This window comes from Chiloscyllium plagiosum, unplaced genomic scaffold, assembly GCF_037043375.1.
Source record: "Chiloscyllium plagiosum isolate Xiang-an unplaced genomic scaffold, Cpla_swu_hap1 HiC_scaffold_37, whole genome shotgun sequence".
Classification (NCBI taxonomy): Eukaryota; Metazoa; Chordata; class Chondrichthyes; order Orectolobiformes; family Hemiscylliidae; genus Chiloscyllium; species Chiloscyllium plagiosum.
The window spans coordinates 38,266,936-38,287,156 of NW_028270175.1; the positions used below are offsets into that span (position 1 = coordinate 38,266,936).

Sequence of the window (20,221 nt, forward strand, 5' to 3'; positions counted from 1 at the left end):
GTTAGGTAAGGGGTAAATGTAGGGGTATGGGTGGGTTAAGCTTCGGCGGGTCGGTGTGGACTTGTTGGACCGAATGGGCCTGTTTCCACACTGTAAAGTAATCTAATCTTCATGGCCTTACACATTTTCTCATGTCCCTTTTATTTTTTTTATATACCCATTCACAGTCACCTCTCCAGCTTTTGGGAGTTCCAAACGTTTTATATATACATTTTAGATCCTCAAGAACTACAGGACAGGTGAATATCTAAAGAACCAATAGCAGTGATGTGAGAAAAAACATTTTTAACTCAGCAAATAGTTGGGTTTGGAATATCCTGGACTGTGATGAAGACAAATTCACTCTTGGCTTTCAGAAGGGATCTGGTGAACAACTGAAGAGCATTTTCAGGGTTCTATGGGAAAGACAAGTATGTGGGGCGAGTTGAGCTGCTTTCTGAAAGAGCTGGCATTGACACACTGGCCCAAATGACTGTGACCATTTTGTGACTTCATGATTGTTAAAGGTATTTGTGATTTGGAGGTGCCAGTATTGGACTGGGGTGTACAAAGTTAAAAATAACACAACACCAGGTTATTGTCCAACAGGTTTATTTGGAAGTACTAGCTTTCGGAGCACTGCTCCTTCCTCGGGTGACAACCACCCGATAAAGGAGCAGCACTCCGAAAGCTAGTTCTTTCTTCCAAATGAGCCTATTAATCTGGTGTGTTGTTTTTAATTAAAAGTAGTTGAACACTAATATTAATTTCAAAAGAATTTTTTTCTATTCCATGTTATTTGCGATAACAATTACCTGTAGTTTATTCGAGATTTATTGTCTGCTATTCTGATAGTCAAGGAATTCTAGTGTGCTTCTTCGTGTGGATTCTGTTATCTTATGAATAACGATCATTGCCAGCAGATGGCATCAGAACAGCTATTCTGAAGTAATGAGCTGGAGTTTCTCAAATTGGCAATCTGGAGGTGGAACTGATGAATTTTCCTTTTCTTGCTTTGTTTAAGGAAAATTGGAGTCACTGTTCCTCAGTCTGTTTTTTCAACACACAGACTCTGTATGCTATGCGAAAATGCAGATTCAGCCGTCATTGGCTCTGTCTCCTTTGAACATCTGTACAATTTTCATCTATAAATGCCTATCTGACTTCAAGCTCTGAATGTTGAAGGAACGTTCCAGCGAAGGTGATTGATGCAGCTGAAGATGGTTAGGGCTAAGAACAATGATTGAATTCCAGCAACCACAGCTATCTTACATCATGCTAGGTATGACTCCAAACCAGTGGATTCACCCTTCCCGGTCCATTCCAAATTCAATTTTGTTAGAGCACCTTGAAGTTAATTACTTTTGCTTCACCTCTTGAATTTTCCTCATTTGTCCAGGTTCTTGCTAAGATTGTGATAAGGATAGGAGCTGACTACTGTGATGGAATCCAAACTGAGCATAAGTGAACAGGTCTTTGTTGTATAATCGCATCTTGATATTGCACCTAATGGTGCCCTCCATCACTTTGCTGTTCATCTAGAGTAGAGTGATAAGGCAGTTGTAAGTTGGATTTCGCTGCTTTTTGTGGTCTTGATTGCAAAGTTATGGTCTGAGCTGCCTGCTTAAGAATGTGATCCTTCTAAAACTCCAGAGGATCACATGTGACTTCATTGAAACATATAAGATCCTGAGGAGACTTGACTGGGTGGATGTGGAAAGGTATTCATTTTATTGGAGGGGGGGTTTTATTGAATCAGAAGTCACAGTTTAAAAACTAGAGGTCACCCATTTAAGACACAATTGACGAAGACTTTTTTTCCTCTGAGTGTCATGAGTCTTTGGAATTCCTCAAACATAGTGGAATATTTTTAAGGCAGTGACAGGGATAATCAAGAATGAAAGATTATCAGGGAGATCCAAGAAAGTAGAGTTGAGGTTAGTGATCTTAGTGAGTGGCAGAGGAGGCTTGAGGGAACAAATAGCCTACTCTTGTTCCTTGAATGTATGTTTGTAAAATAGAGTCAGTTATAATGATAAGAGTGACTTATATTGTTTTTAAAAAGCAGTCATTCTAGTTACCACCAAATTACATCATTATTCCTTGTAAAACTTCCTTCCCAGTTGGACCAAAGCAGGTCAAGGCTCAAGTTCTAAACCTTGGTGGAGTATTTCTAAAGTTCTCTAACAGTGACTTTGGAAAGTTTGCATTTTCTAAAATTTTAGTGGGATGTCGTATGCATATTTCATCTCCTTGGAAATTTTATTTTCAGAAGTCCTCTATCCACACATTACAGTTATCTGGCTATCTTGCTCGAAACTTTGAGGAACTAGATGGAATTCTTGTCTTTAAAACACTCGTCTCATTTGAAGTTACTTGCAGCTCTTTAATATAGGTGGACTGGAGAATTTTCCAGACATTGAAGGTTGCATTTCAGGGTCAGCACAGGAGTTTTTAAATGATACTAGAGAGAGAATTCCTGTGTGAAGTTGTTGCAATTAAATTTTTGTGCCTCATACAACAAACTTTAGCAACAAAGATAAAAATTTTGTTTTACTGAAGGGCCCAACAAGTATCATTTGAATTACTCAATGTAAAGAAAGTGCTTCAGTCACAAAAATGCCTGGAGTATGATGTGCACACTTGTAACCTTGTGACCTAAACTATGACTTTACATAGACAAAGCAGAAATTGGAACCATACTATGGTGCAAGACTGGGCTGGGGAGTGTGGGATTAAGGATATACAACCTGTGTATATTTAAAGGATGAATTTGATAGGAAAATAATTATTTTTGTAAAATTATATTGATTGCACTATGAAATGCACACTTTTATTAATAAGCCATAGTTGAATTCAACTGAAGATTCTTTGTAAATGAGTTTTGTATCACTGAAACTGAAATAATTGTGATAAAATGGCAGGGTTACTCAATTAATATTTAATTATATTATTTAGTAAAAGTTTTTTTTTTACAGCCCACAAAAGATAAGCTGATTGATCACTATCTTGGTCAGAGCCCAAATGACCCAGCACTTGATGGAACCTATTTCAGGTAAATACTTGATCATCCTCTTGATGAATATTAAGTCTTTGAATGACAAAGCAAATAGCTGAAATACTCAGCAAGTGTATGAGAAACTGCTGGAGAAACTCAGCAAGGCTGTCAGCATCTCTGCAGAGAGAAACAGAATTCATGTTCTGAAAAAGTCTCATTGAACTTTAAACATTACTTCTATTTTTCTATTTTCACAAATGCTGCCAGACCTGCTGAATTTATCCAGCATTTCTGTTTTCTTTTCAGGCTTTGCTTTTATTTTCATGAGATGGGACGTTGCCTTTGCTGAAGCAATTCTATGGAGTATGTTTGTGTTCTGGGTAAAACTATCCAAAATTTCTTCCCTCGTTAAATTTGAGTGCCTGAGCTTGTATTGCAGTTCAATGATTCTGAGCAGGAATGACTCAAAATTATGGACATATCCTGCAAAACTGGAAGTCCTGAGACAGTCTTAGTGTCTATGGGCTTCTGCATACAGGAACCTTGGCATGTAACCTGCAGTTCCCTCCCTAATCCTTTTTATTTGTTTGTTGAATTAAATTGGATAGATTATTACAAACTTTATTTACTGTTTACTCAGAAACCTGTGTAGAACTGCTGTGTAGTTTTCATATCGAGTTTCCCTAACCTGAATGGACAATTTCAAACCCTGGATGTAGGTTTGCTCGCTGAGCTGGAAGGTTCGTCTTCAGACATTTCATCACCATACTAGGGAACATCTTTAGTGAGCCTCCGGATGAAGCACTGGTGGTGTAGTCCGTAATGTAACACCACCAGTGCTTCATCCAGAGGATCACTGAAAATGTTAACGCGTATGGTGACGAAACATCTGAAAATGAAACTTCCAGCTCAGCAAGCAAACCTACATCCAGAACCTTAACCTGAGCTACAAATCTTCTCAAAACACCCAATGAAAACCTAAACTGATGATTCCATGATCTTTTTACTTTGTTATATATTTCCTTTATTTGTTATAGGTAATTTCTTTTGTCTGAAAAAACTTTTAGATTGTTACTTGTACTGAAACACTGAATTAAAAATTGCTTTCTGCTTCAAACTTCAATAATCTGTTACATTTGTTGAAAATCAGCAGGAGCACTGAATTCCTACTCACCAAATCCTGAACTTCCTATTCTGTGCATAGTCTGGTTGATTAAAGTTTCAGTCTCTAATAAACTGTGCGTCGTTTTATGATTTAGAGTCATACAAATGTACAGCATGGAAACAAACCCTTCAGTCCAACTTGTCCATGTCGACCAGACATCTTAAATTAATCTAGTCCCATTTGTCAGCCTTTGACCCATATCACGTCAAACCTTTCCGATTCATGTAACCAATCCAGGGGCATTTTAAATGTTGTAGTTGTACCATCTTCCATTACTTCCTCTGGCAGTCCATTTCATACATGCACAACCCTCTGTGTGAAAAAGTTACCTCTTAGGTCCCTTTTAAATGTTTCCCCTCTCACCTTAAACCTATGACCTCCAGGTTTGGAGTCGCCTATCCTGCGGAAACGACCTTGACTATTCATTTATCTGTGCCCCTCATGATTTTATAAACCTCCATAAGATCGCCATTCAGCCTTCAGGGAAGATATCTTTAGCCAAATCAGCATCTACCAATAGCTGAAATCCTCCAACCCTGATAACATCGTTGTCAATCTTTTCTGAACTCTTTTAAATTTAAGAGCACCTTTCCAATATCGGTGAGACCAGAATTGAATGCAGTGGCCTAACCAATGTCCTGTACGGTTGCAAGCATACAAAACACCTCCTTCGTTATCCTATCTACCTGCGACTCCATTTTGAAGGGACAATGAACCTGTACTCCAAGGTATCTTTGTTCAGCAACACTCCCCAGGACTTTACCATTAAGAATATATATCCTGCCCTGATTTGACCTACCAAAATGCACCTCACATTTATTTAAATTAAACTCTGTTTGTCACTCCTCAGGCTATTTGATCAAGGTCCTGTTGTGCCCTGAGATAACCTTTTTTGCTGTCCACTACACTACAAATTTTGTTGTCATCTGCAAACTTAACCACATCTCCTACATTCACATCCAAATCATGTATATAAATGACAAAAAACAGTGGACCCAGCACTGATCCTAGTGGCATGCCTCCAGTCACAGGCCTCCAGTCCGAAAAGCAACTTTGTCTCCTACTTTCAAGTCAGTTATGGATTGAAATGGTTAGCTCTTCCTGGATTCCACATAATCTAACTTGCTAAGCAGTCTACCATGCAGAGCTTTGTTGAAAACCTGACTTAAGTCCCTATAGAGTGCGTCCCTGGCTCTGCCTTCATCAGTAGAGCAATCTTTGTACCAACCACTTGGCTGTCAGTGTTATGTTCCCCTGAGAGTCCATCACTCCCTAAATTTTCCAAAACTGCATACTTGTTTGAGATGAGGATAGCCACAGGAGACTCCTGCACCACCTGCCTTCCTCTCCTACATTTCCTCAAAGTAATCCATCTACTTGACTGTATCTGCTGTTTTTCTTCCTTCCTGAAACTTGCACCCATCAAAACAACCTGGATCCTGTAAATTCCTCATTGCCTCTAACTGTCGTTCCAACCTATCCATACGATCTTATAGCATTGTCAACCAAACACAATTCCCGCAAACATAACCATCAATAACATTAAAATTTTTACTAATCACCCAAATTCGACAGGGAAAAGCACATCATTATTGCGTTATTTATTTTTAGCAAGCCGTTGAATGCAAATTCTCTCATTTGGTTACCCAAAAGTGTTTTAGGCTGAAAGTGTTTTCAGATAATAGTGTTTCATAATCTAAGTGTTCTTCAGTGTCAATGCTCATTCATTTCTCTTTACGTTAACTTTACATTAAGTTTCCTTTGTGGACCTTGAGCATGACTTCTTGTAGTCTCTAAGCAACAGCTGTTTATTTGAAATTAACATCTTCCATCAAGTCAATTCAAATGAGTGAATGTGCTTTTGTGTTGATCTAACAGTTGTATTTGCCTGCAGATGGACAATGCTGCACAAATTAATTACTTCCTGTGCACACTGACAGTGGTACATTAGCTAGACATTGATCTGTGTTCCTGGTTAAGGAAGGAGAATACCAACTTCATTAAAAGTTACTGATTCTCATCTTGATCAGAGACGGCCGTAAGAAATTTTATATGTACTTACATTGGGTAAATGACAGAAATGAAGTTAATATTTTTTGCGTTGATTAAAAGTGGCTCAGTGGTTAGCACTGCTGCCTCAAACCAGGAACTCAGGTTCAATTCCAGCCTCTAGCGACTGTGTGGAGTTTGCGCATTCTCCCCATGTCTGCGTAGGTTTTCACCAGGTGCTCCGGTTTCGTCCCACAATCCAAAGATGTGCAGGTTAGGTGAATTGGCCATGCTAAATTGCCCATAGTGTTCAGGGATGTGTGGGTTGGGTGCATTAGTCGGGTGTAATGTAGGATGGGGAAATGGGTCTGGGTGGGTTACACTTCGGGGGGTCAGTGTGGACTTGTTGGGCCGAAGGGCCTGTTTCTACACTGTAGAAATTCTTTTAAAAAGTGTGCAGGCACAACCCATGCTACTTGCCAAGGAATGACCACTTGGCAAGGCTTGACAAGATCAGGATAAACAAAAGACAAAAAAATTATGATAATTAAAACTGGGATAAAGCAATTACATTCAGAATAATTTATTTTACAGTAGATGACACTTCCTTTTCATGTAGATCAGTGTAGAGTGTTAAGGTTGGAGCAAGAAACTGAGAGAAAATGTATGTATTGGACCAAAGGAGTGTGGAACAGTCATTAAGTAACATCTAGTGGGCTATTATGAATTTTGGAAACAATTGTGACTTTGCTTGGCTATCATTAAGATAGACAAATAACGCACTGTATTACCTGAGAGGTAGACTATTTCAAATGAGAGTGATGCTGTTGCTGTGCGAGGTTTTCGGCTGACACTGTTTGGAATACTGTATAGAGTATGGTCAACTCATTTTAGGAAGTATGTTACTTTTTCATGGCTTCCAAAACTGATGATGCTTCTGATTTTGGAACATTAAGAGAAATGCTTAAAAAACTGGATCATTCTTTATTATGGAAAAGGCTTCAGTGTGATTGCATTGTTGGAATTTTTTTATATTTGTGTTTGAAAGGTCTTTGGTTTAATTTAGATGGAAACGATTCTGATAAAATCATGTTGAGGCTACATACGGTTAATTCCCAGACTTGCAATGTACTTTACTAATTTGCAGCATTATAAGGTTGTGGATTTTTTTACAGGTGATTAGGTTTTATATATATATAATGCTGAGAGGAAGTGAACTGATGATTAACTGTATTAATTCTTTCTTGTACTGTAGCCCTAAGGCACTGGCAAATCACTGAACAGTACTTAAGTACTAGAATAGATGTCATTCAGTGGCCTAGATTTTATGATCATGGTGATGATGGATTTCATCATGCATTTTACAAGAATCTAGGAAGAGATAGCAGACTTATTACACCATATAAAACAAATGTAATAATTTGTATTGAAAAAGGTATGCTAGTAATTTTTCAATTTAGGAAGGGCTACAGAACATGCTCAATGAATTATAGATCAATCATTTTAACTTCACTGGAGGAGGAATAGAGTCGTCCTCATAAATGGAGTCAATGTCTTTTAGAGTTTAAAAGAATAACAATAGTTAGCATAATTTCAAAAGGGTAAATCTTGCTTCTGCGATCATAGTGACTTTTTAAAGGAGAAAACAAAAGGAATTTATTTTGGATTTTTGGTTTCGGTAAGGTGCCCGTAATAGACTAATGAATAAATTCTGAGGACATTAAATTGGGGGATAAATGGCAGATTGGATTGCTGTCTGTCTTAAAGCCAAGAATGCAGAATGGGAATCAAGAATAGTTGTTCAGAGTGGTGGAATGAGGAAGTCATTGAGAGATCACGTGCAGAGATCATGGCTGTTCATAATTTACATTAATGATTTGGACTTCGGCAGATGATATCATCATGTTAACTGTACAGGACTAGTAATCCAAAAGTCCAGGCAAATTATTGGGGGCGTAGGGTTAAAACCCAACATAGCAGCTGGTGGAATTTAAATTTGATTCATATAAGGTTTTATAGAATGGTTCTACTGTATTTTGAACTCTCTTTAATTCATAGAGTAATATGGAGTCATTGGGGAGGTTTTATGATCTACTAGTTCTGATCAAAGGTAAGCTTATATGCCTTACTTTGCTATCAAACCTTAGGGAGAATAGCAGGCCAAGTTCTGTTGAAGTCCAGTTGCCTGCTTCCACACTTGGTTGCAATGAAAGGAACAGCTGGCACTGTTATGAGCAGACTTCCAGAATCGTGGGTGAAGAGAGTCACAGGATTGAGTGGAAGTTCATGTCAAATTATTCATATGGTGCTCACTGCACCTTCAAAAACTGTAACAATGTGCTACGTTGAGGAGCAGGATATCGTTGAGGAGCTGATATGACACATCAGCTAGCAGAGGTTGCTGCGAGTATCACAGTCATTACAGCAGCCAAATGCAGTCCCATTATGTCCAGTTCATTTGTTGTGGAGAAGGCTAAACAGAGTTGTTTCTTATTGAGCCTTTTACTTCAGACAATCCTTGAAGTAGAAAGTTGAAGGAAGAGTCCAAGGTGTTTTATATTTCCTCCACTTATCTTATGCAGAATTTTGGCTGCATTATGAACGCATTTTCCTTGGCCATTAAGTCTTCACGTGGGACTTGACCCTGGAGTTTTGACTAGGAGCAGGGATGCCACTCTCTGTACAGCAGGACCTGCTGAATATGCATGTGGATAATTTTTCCCTGAAACAGAATTGGCACCGATGTGCTACCTTAGTCAGTTGAGAGAGGAAAGGATCACTCACGTGACTTCTTGAAATACCAGCATTTGTTAGTTTGCTTGTTACTTCTATGTTTTTACACTTGGTGATAAGATTACATGGATTACAAAGCTGCTTCTTCTATTTAAGGGCAGTTATTCTTTTGCTTTCAGTAAATCTGACATTATATCACCCCTGGATGACCTTGCCTTTGACATGTACCAGGATCCTGAAGTGGCTCAAATCATACGTAAAATGGATGAAGAGAAACATGAAGCAGTTAAACATGAACGCTATGATTTTGCAAAGAAACTTAAACAAGCTATAGCTGACCTTCAGAAGGTAAAGTGTGTTAAGATCAAGCACTATTGAACAACATTTAGACCTACTTATTACTCATTACATGAGGAGGAATTGCATTACAGATCAGGATGTTATCCGTTTTCCATTTGTATATAAAGCACAGTTGATTTTGTATATAGTTAAACATGAAAGTCGCATGTTATTGAATGTGATTTTGATAGCTCTATTTATTTGGAATTATGTGCATTTTAGAAAACGTTGTTGGAATTAGCAATCAAGACTGAGTGGAAGTGAGTTTTAGAACAATCTATTTAATCTATTTTGATTTCACCTTTCACATGGTCAACAATGCCCTCCAGCGCATCTCTTCCACTTCCCACCCCTCCACCCTTGAACCCCACCCCTCCAACCACAACAAGGATAGAACCCCCCTGGTCCTGACCTTCCATCCCACTAATCTCTAGATACAGTGTGTTATCCTCTGCCATTTCTGCCACCTACTATCAGACCTCACCACCAGACACATATTTCCGTCCACACCCCTATCAGCATTCCGCACAGATAATTCCCTTCGTGACTCCCTCATTAAGTCCACACCTCCCACCAACTTACCCTCCACTCCCAGCACTTTCCCTTGCCACTGCACGAGGTCTAAAACCTATACTCGTACCTCTTTCCCCCCCCCCCCCCCCCCACCTCAATCTAGTGCCCCAAAAGATCTTTCTGCAGCTGGCAGAGATTTTCCTGCACATCCAAACACCTTATCTATTGTGTCTATTGCTCTCGATGTGGTCCCTCGACATTGGGGAGACAGGACGCCAACTCACGGAACAGTTCAGGGAACATCTCTGGGACACATGCAGCAAATAACCCTGCCGCCCTGTGGCCAATCACATCAATTCCCCCTCCCACTCCCCCAAGGACATGCAAGTCCTGAGCTTACTCCACCACCAAATCCTAGCCACTCGACTCCTGGAGGAAGAACACTTCACCTTCAGCCCTGAGACCTTCCAGCCACACGGCATCAGGGTCAATTTTACTAGTTTCCTCATCTCCCCTACCCCAATCGCATTCCAGATCTAACCCTCCAACTCAGCACCGCCCTCTTGAACTGTACTACCTGTCCATCTTCCTTCCCACCTATCCGCTCCACCCTCCCCTCTGACCTATCACCATTGCCCCCCCACTGGCATCTATCTATCATTTTCCCAGCCGTCTTGCCCCAAGCCCCACCCCCACCTTCCTATTTATCTATCAGAACACCCCCAGCCCCCCTTATGCCCGAAACTTTGTTTCTCCTGCTCCTTAGATGCTGCATGACCTTCTGTGCTTTTCCAGTGCCATACTTTTCGGAACTACTTAATGGGTCTTACTACCATAACAGTTTGATTTATCATATTTATATGCATCATAGAACTATCGCAAATATGGCTCGAGTGGTTTAGACAATTAGAAACTATTTTTGAAAACGACACAAAAATAGGTTTCAATCTAATACACTGTCAACTTTGACTCAAGGTGTACATACATATGCTAATTCACAGGTTCAAGTTTAATTTCTGGCTTTCAGCACTTAGTTTATGTTGGCACTTGATGCAGAGGTTGGGTGTGTTAAGTTGTTGGAGATTGGCTTTTATTCTTTCATGGGATGTGAGCATCACTGACTAGACTAGCATTTAGTGCCCTTGAGGTAGTGTTGAGATGTATTCTTGAACTGCTGCAGTCTATTTGCTGCTCCACCCACAATGATGTTAGGAACGTCATTCCAGGAATTTGACCCACAACAGTAAAGAAATAGTGATATAATTGCAAGTCAGAATGGCGTGTGACTTGGAGGGGAGTTTGCAGTTGGTGATGTTCCCACTTGTTTTTTTGCACCTGTCCTCACATACAACTTTCCCTTTAATTTTTTTCCATTGCATGGACCTCTGAAGTCCATCTGTGGCAGTGATTTCAATCTGCTGAAATCGGTGTTCACACTCATTGCTGTATATGAGATCTCCAAGCAGTGGCCATGCAGCTGGGAAAGGTGGCTTGTAGGTGGTTGAGAGCAGTGGGTTTGTGAGATCCCTGCTGCTAATTGCCATTTCCTAGCTACCAATATTTCTATCACTCATAACTCATTCTGTTACCAGCACAAGTGACAGTTTGAATCCCAAGATGAACTTGCTTATTGGTGTCATCTCTAAAACTGTCAATTTCTACTTTGAACATTTTGGCTGTCTCATTCATATTGTCTTTATCTTGAGACCTGATTATTCATATGCAGTCCAGCTGGTCTCACACATTTTAAATTCTGAAGCTCAAGGTCGTCCAAAATGTTCTGTGTATCTTAACTTTAATCATGGCCCATGTGACAATACGATGGCTTTAAAAGATTATTTTGTTCTTTTTGTTGAAGATAAGTTTTAAGACAGGGTTACCTAGCTGTCTGTTTCAAAAGCCAGTAAACAGCTTGCAAGGCCTTGGGGGTTTTTTCTTAAAAGTTGGAACAATGGAAGCAGCCTGAAGGGGTGGGGTCAAGCTCTCACGGAACCAGGATTTTTAGTTTCTTAGTTTTTCAGTAGCAGTTGTTGCTAGGTCTGTTGCTGCAGTACATCTCTCCCTGATACACCCTCTCTCCATTATCTTGGTGTTTTTACTCTTTGTCTACATGCAACTGCAGCAGCCCATCTGTTTTTGAATTTGCCTTTTTCCAAGGGTGTGTTTATGGGATGTTACTGTATTGGAATCGTTAATTCAGAATATTTAATGAATTTATTAATCTGTTAAGTTTCTCAGTAGAGTTAAGTTAAACCCATTCTTCTTTATTCTTTGTTTTGCTGTGTTTTAACTGTGTAGTGTATGAATAAATTGCTTTTGCTTAACTGTGAGTAGTTTAACCAATTTAATTGCATCTGGAACGTCGCACCTTACATTTACCTTCAAAATAAGAAAGAAATGAGGGTCTAGCCTGCCTTCTAAATATATTTTGAGGGGGTTTGGTCTGATCCATAACAGCTGCTCAACTATCACTCTGTTCTTACTGACTTACATTGGTTCTGTTGAATAACATTTTGATTTTAAAGTTCTTATTTTCAGATTCTCATATGCTTGCCTCTCCATGACTCTAATCTCCTCCAGTTCCATACCCTTCTGATAATTCTGCACTGAATTGAATTCTGGTGTCAAATATTCCTGATTTCAATAACTTTTCCTTTAGTGAGTGTGCTTCAGTTATGTAAATCTTAATCTGAATGCCTATTCTACCCATTTGTCCAAGTTTCTGCCCTGACATTTCCTGAAGTGCATCTGTGTCATAGTTTGTTTCATAGGACATAGAACATTACAGCACAGGACAGGCCCTTTGGCCTTCGATGGTTTCACAGGTTGGCACAACAATCTAAAGCCCATCTAACCTACACTATTCCATTATCATCCATATGTTTATCCAATGACCATTTAAATGCCCTTAATGTTGACGAGTCTACTACTGTTGTAGGCAGGGTGTTCCATGCCCTTAATTTAAAACTATGTCTCCTTGTGCTAGCCATCACCTTACAAGGAAAAGGGCGCTCACTGTCCACCCTATCTAATCCTTTGTTCATATTGTATGCTTGTATGAAGTAACCTCTTAACCTTCTTCTCTGTAACAAAATCAGCCTTTCTTCATAAGACCTTCCCTTCATACAAGGCAATATCCTGGTAAATCTCCCCTGCACCCTTTCCAAAGCTTCAACGTCCTTCCTATAATGCAGCAACCAGAACTGTATGCAAACTCCAAGTGTGGCCATGTCAGAGATTTGTACAGCTGCAACATGACATCATCACTGCAAAACTCAGTCCCTCTACCAATAAAAGCTAACACACTGTACAACCCTCTTAATGGGGTGGCAACTTTCAGGGATCTATGCTTATCCACATTTTCAAGAATCTTACCATTTGCCCAGTACTCTGTATTCCTGTTATTCCTTCCAAAGTTAATCAGCTCACGTTTTTTCAGCATTAAACTCCATTTAGAGTCATGGAGATGTACAGCATGGAAACAGACCCTTCGGTCCAACCCATCCATGCTGACTAGATATCCCAACTCAATAAAGTCCCACCTGCCAGCACCCGGCTCATGTCCCTCCAAACCCTTCCTATTCACATACCCATCCAAATACCTTTTAAATGTTGCAATTGTACCAGCCTCCACCACATCCTCTGGCAGTTCATTCCATACACGTACCACCCTCTGCGTGAAGGAGTTGTCCCTTAGGTCCCTTTTATATCTTTCCCCTCTCACTCTAAACCTATGCCCTCTAGTTCTGGGACTCCCCCAACCCAGGGAAAAGTCTACTTATCCTATCCATGCCCCTCAATTTTGTAAACCTCTATAAGGTCACCCCTCAATCTCCCACGCTTCAGGGAAAACAGCCCCAGCCTGTTCGGTCTCTCCCCATAGCTCAGATCCTCCAACCCTGGCAACATCCTTGTTGTTCTTTTCTGAACTCTTTCAAGTTCACATCATCTTTCCGATCTTGCACTCCAAGGTCTCTTTGTTCAGCAACACTCTCTAGGACCTTACCGTTAAGTGTATAAGTCCTGCTAAGATTGCTTTCCCAAAATGCAGCACCACACATTTATCTGAATTAAATTCCATCTGCCACCTCCCGGCCCACTGGCCCACCTTATCAAGATCCTGTTGTAATCTGAGGTAACCTTCTTCGCTGTCCACTACACCTCCAATTTTGGTGTCATCTGCAAACTTACTTACTATACCTCTTATGCTTGCATCCAAATCATTTACATAAATTTGCTTCCTCTCAGCCCAGTTCCACAGCTTATCTGTGCCCCTCTGTAACTTGCAACATCCTTCCGCACTGTCCACAGCTCCACCGACCTTAGTGTCACCTGCAAACTTACTAATCCATCCTTCTACGCCCTCATCCAGATCATTAATCTGTATGGCCCCCATACAGATCCTTGCGGTGCACCACTAGTAACTGAACTGCAGAATGAACACTTTCCATCAACCACCACCCCCTGTCTAACAGCTAGCCAATTTCTGATCTAAACTGCTAAATCGCCTTCAATCCCATGCCTCATATTTTCTACAATAATCTATCATCACCTTATCAATACCTTATCAAACGCTTTACTGAAATCCATATACACCATATCAACTGCTTTGACCTCACTTCTTTAGTCAACTATGGTTCCCTCACTTGGCCACTTCCTCCATGCCTGGCAGGTACATTCTTATAAAGGACACACAGTAGCTGTTGTTTGAGCAAGCTGCACATTTCTATTGTGCCCATCTCTTGCAGTTTCCTTCCCCATCCTCTGCATCCTAAATCTTGCCTAATTGTATCATAATCGCCTTTCCCCCCAGCTATAACTCTTGTCCTGCGGTATATACTTATCCCTTTCTATCGCTAAAGTAAACATAACCGAATAGTGGTCACTATCACCAAAGTGCTCACTACCTTCAAATGGCCTGGTTCATTACCTAGTATCAAATCCAGCATGGCCTCACCTCTTGGTCTGTCTACATACTACATCAAGAAACTCTCCACACATTGGACAAAAACTGATCCATCTAAAGTACTCAAACTATAGCGTTTCCAGTTGATATTTGGAAAGTTAAAGTTCCCCATAACAGCTGTCTGGTTACTTTCTCTCCTACCCAGAATCATCTTTGCAATCCTTTCCTCTACACTTCTGGAATGATTTGGAGGCCTGTGGAAAACTCCCCAACAGGGTGACCTCTCCTTTCCTGTTTCTAACCTCAGCCCATACTACCTCAGTATAAGTCCTCATCAAATGTCCTTTCTGCCTCTGTAATACTGTCCTTGACTAACAATGCCACACCATCTCGTCTTTTACCACCTTCCCAGATCTTACTGAAACATCTAAACCACAAAACCTGCAAAAACCATTCTGTCCCTGCTCTAACTATGCCTCCGAATTGGCTACATCATTGAAGTCCCCAGTACCATGCTGCAAGTTCACCCACCTTATTCTGGATGCTACCTTCCTGCCTGCCAGTACAGTCCTGTGACCTTGAAACCTTAATCCTGACCTCACTGCTTTGAACCTCCTGTACACTGGAGCTACAAATTAGGTTCCTTTCTGCCTGCTGCATTAGTTTGAACTCTCCTGAAGAGCATTAGCAAATTCCTTACTTCCCTCCCCGGATATTGGTACTCCTCTGGTTCAGGTGTAAATCATCCTGTTTTGTAGAGATCCCACCTACCCTAGAATGAGCCCCAATTATCCAGTTATCTGAATCCCTTCCTCCTGCACTATCCTTGTAGCCACATGTTCAACTGCTCTCTCCCTATTCCTTGCCTCACTAGCAGGTAACAAAGCAGAGGTAACAATTCTGTTTGTTCTAGCTCTATGTTTCCACTCTACCTCCTTGAATTTCTGCCTCATATTCCCCATCTTTTTTCCTACCCATATCATTTGTGCCTATGTGGACCATGACTTGAGGCTGCTTCCACACATGCAGTGCAGAAACTTGCCAAAGGTCCTTCGTCAGCATCTCCCAAAAGCATGACCACTTCCATCTAGAAGGATAAGTGACAAAGTCTGTAGCCTTAAAACTTGTCCTTAAACATTTCGACAAAATGTAATGCTGAATTATAAAAGACATTTGCTGCACACAGAATATAAATAGGGCAGGAAGGGATGCATCAGGCCACAAAAGGGGGAACCCAGGATGTGCAGAAGATAAAAACACCTGTTCTCAACAAGTGATAATAGGATGCTCTAAGGCAATTAAGAACATTTACCTCAACATCAATGAGTCTTTGTAAACAGGACACAGAGTGATAACATTCATGGCTGTTCACTTATGAAATTAATGACAGTGTTTGATTCTGACCTCAGAGTCTTGGTATCATCTTGTATGCATGTCAAAATCCGTGTAGTTAATGGTCAGGTCCTATCAATTATAATGGATTCTTATTACACTTGCAAGCTAGGCAGACAGAGGGAAAAACATTTTTCTGTTACAGTCCCTGATCTGGGAGTTCAAAGGACGAGAGAGAGAGAGATCATTTTAACACTGAGATTGCCGAAGCCAGTAGAAAATTAACTTTTCTTGTGGTCTGATTTGAATGCACATTTACTTGCTATGGATTGAATGTTTTGAATTCAATTGCATTTTGAGACTTTATGATGATTTTGAGTAGCCATCACTGATTATGAAATGCAAACTCTGTAAAAGGTAATATTGATGAAGCTTTAACTTACTTGCTGTTCTTACAGACTGTGACTGCCCCATTGTCAATTCAACTAGTCAGATCTTATGTCTTATTTGAATTTGAATCACAACCCTGAAAAGAAAGAATGTTTAATTTGAGACTAATAAATCATTTAAAATTCAACCTTACAGTTACATTTCAGTCTCAGGTACAGAATGATGCTGTTCTTAAGATAAAGAGCAGTAGTCTGCTCCTAACTTAAAAATTATTCTAAACCTAACATTGAAGAGATTCTGACACAATCTGTCAGGAAGCCATTTTATGGTCAAAAGTTTGCACTCCTCTTTAAGAAGCCATTTGTAAAACAGTGATATCTGACATGCGAGCTGTGCGAGGTTACCTTATAATCTCTCCCACTTCATTTCGACTGATACTACCAGCAGACAAAGGCAGAATGACGGTCATCTTGGACAAAGCAGACTACATCCAAAAAGCGCAACAACTACTTACAGATACCAACACCTACCAAAAGAGGGAGTTTGACCCCACCCCACAGCTCACCAATAGGATAAACAACACACTGAGGAACCTACAAAAAAAACGGACAGATAACCAGGTTTGACCGACAAAGAATGAAACCTGAAAGCAACAACACCCCCAGATTCTATGGACTACCTAAAGTGCACAAACCAGACATCCCACTCAGACCCATAGTATCACTACCAGGGACACCATCACACAAACTGGCTAAAGAACTACAGCAGAAACTGAAACACCTGATCAGCGGATCCAGACATTCTATACAATCAACACAGGAATTCTTGGACATCATCAGAAATATACACACAGACAAGGAAGAAACCATGGTCTCATTTGATGTAACAGCACTGTTCACCTCTATCGACAAAACCCTAGCCAGAGAAACAATAGCCAACCTGCTGGACATACAGAACAGACAGCAGTACGTTGAACCTATCAACAAAGATGGCATACTCAAACTACTGGACCTGTGCCTCACAACACACTTCACATTCAACAACCAAATGTATGAACAAATCAACGGCACACCCATGGGCTCACCCATCTTTGGACTCATAGTAGAAGCGGTAATGCAAAGATTAGAACAAACAGTCTTACCGCAAATTCAACCCAAACTCTGGGTCAGATATGTGGATGACACCTTTGTAATCATTAAAAACACAGAAATAGAGAACACACACCGGATCATCAACGCCACACTCACAGGAATCCGATTCACTAGAGAGGAAGAAAAGGACAACCAACTCCCATTCCTAGACGTGATGGTACAGAGAACACCGAACGGAGAATTCACCACAAAGGTATACAGGAAAGCTACACACACAGACCAAGTCCTAAACTACGAAAGCAACCACCCCAACACACACAAAATATTTTGCATCAAGACACTATTCAAAAGGGCCACAACACACTGCAGTACACCAGAACTGCAAAAAGAGGAAGAAGAACACCTACACAATGTATTCGCCAAAAACGGATACCCGCGCAATTTCATCAACAGATGCCTAAGGGAAAGACAACAGAATGAGGACGTGCCGCAACCCAAAGGACTAGCCACACTACCATACATCAAGACCATACAGACTACTGTGACCACTAGGACTCATAACAGCACACAAACCAACAGCCACTCTCAGACAACAACTCACCAGAACGAAGGACCCGATATCCAGCATGAGCAAAACCAATGTAGTGTACAAAATCCCATGCAAGGACTGCACAAAACACTACATAGGAAAAACAGGAAGACAGCTAACGATCCGCATCCATGAACACCAACTAGCCACGAAACGACATGACCAGCTATCCTTCGTAGCCACACCTGCAGATGACAAGCAACATGAATTCGACTGGGACAACACTACTATTATAGGACAAGCCAAACAGAGAACAGCCAGGGAATTCCTAGAGGCATGGCACTAATCCACAGATTCAATCAATAAGTACATCGACCTGGACCCAATATATCGACCACTGCAACGGACAGCTGGAACTGACAACCGGAAGCGGCAGATTGAAACCACTATAAATGCTGGAGGAAACATCACAGAAGCGCTTCACAGGAGGCTCCCAAGCACTGAGTATGTCACCTCGACAGGGGACGAAACGTCTGCAACACAAATTCCCAGCTCGGCGAACAGAACCACAACAATGAGCACCCGAGCTACAAATCTTCTCACAGACTTTGAACTGATACCTTTTTATGATAGGGACTTATCTCGCCCACAGGCACCTGACTTTTCTTTCTTACGAATTATTGCCATTCCAATGTTGTCTGTCTAATTAAGAACATGTAGTGCTTTTGTAAAATTTTGTATAAAGTAAGCTTGCTTGAGACAGGAGAGAGTAGCCTGCGAGGACTCTTAAAGGAAGAGCTGGTACCCTACTCAAGGTTTTGGAACCTTACTAACCTAGCTTATAGGTATCAGTTAGGAGAAAGTGAGGACAGCAGATGCTGGGGATCAGAGCTTAAAAATGTTTTGCTGGAAAAGCGCAGCAGGTCAGGCAGCATCAAAGGAGAAGGAGAGTTGACGTTTCGGGCATAAGCCCTTCATTCCTGAAGAAGGGCTTATGCCCAAAATGTCGATTCTCCTTCTCCTTTGATGCTGCCTGACCTGTTGCACTTTTCCAGCAACACATTTTTAAGTTATAGGTATCAGTGTTATGTTGTAACAGTGATACTATTGGCAAATAAAGGGGAAGACTAAAATTAAAATAAACTGTCTGTAAGAGGTTTTTTCATTCCAGACTACCAAAGAGTATGATCTCTGGGACGAACCAAGAGAGGCTTACAGGTCAAGTCCATTAGGGATTCCCTGGGCCGTCTCAAATCAGTACTTTAACATAAGGGCAGGAGATACATGGGAATGCCATGGCCTGCAAGTTCTCCTCCAAGCCACTCAGCATCCTGACTTGTAAATATATCACTGTTCTTTCACTCTCACAGAGTAGAAATCCTGGAATTCCGTCCCTCGTGGTATTGTGGGTCTACCTATTGCACATGGGCTATTGCAATTGAAGAAGGCAGCTCACCACTACCTTCCAAAGGGCAGTTAGGGACAGGCAAGTAAATGTTGGCCAGTTAGTGATGCCCATGTCCCAAATGCAAATGAGAACAAAAGGAAAAACAGCAGAGATACCAATGCTTCAAGTCTGAAGTAAAAGCAGATTAAGCTGGAAAACATTCGGCAGATCAGGCAGCATCTGCTCAGAGAAAAAAGGAATTAACGTTTCAGGTGGATGATCTTCACCCACAAGTTGTCAAGTAATGAATATCTCTTAATCAATGTTCATGCTCATCTTGCACTTCTGTCAAGAGAATCATTTGTATATTTGTTTGACAAAGGACTTTTTGAATGTTGATAATTTGAGCTTGTAGATAACTATTTATTTTGTTCAGGTAGGAGAGCGTCTGGGCCGTTATGAGGTGGAAAAGCGCTGTGCAATTGAGAAGGAGGACTATGACCTGGCTAAACAGAAGAAGCAGCAAATGGATGATTATAGGATGAAGGTTTATCAGCAACTTGAGCTACATAGCTTGCTGGACATGGGAATGGTCAGTGTAGATTAGTGCTATGATCTTTTATATGAAAAATCTAATGTCTTTCAGGGAAGGGGATTTTCATCCTCGCCTGGTCTGGCCTGCATGTGACTCCAGACCCAGCAATCTGGTTGACTCCCAACTGCCAATTAGGGCTGAGCAATAAATGCTGGCTTAGTTAACGATGCCCACATTCAGTGAATGAATAAAAAATCACCTGCCTACCCTCCCTAAATAAACAGTGGTTTGCCTCCGATGATGAGCCAGATGTGAGTCTCCAATTTGCTGTTGGA

At 40.8% G+C, this 20,221-nt stretch overlaps 1 protein-coding gene across 9 annotated transcripts in view; it reads left to right on the forward strand.

Moving 5' to 3' along the window:
* cep104 (centrosomal protein 104) overlaps positions 1–20,221 on the forward strand; it is a 229,230-nt gene that overhangs the window by 32,014 nt on the left and 176,995 nt on the right. For all 9 annotated transcript variants that reach the window (XM_087980590.1, XM_087980588.1, XM_087980592.1 and 6 more), the window contains 3 exons: positions 2,958–3,034; positions 9,044–9,212; positions 19,788–19,943. In XM_087980590.1, the coding sequence (XP_087836716.1) occupies positions 2,958–3,034; positions 9,044–9,212; positions 19,788–19,943 (402 nt within the window). The remainder of the gene's footprint in view (positions 1–2,957; positions 3,035–9,043; positions 9,213–19,787; positions 19,944–20,221) is intronic.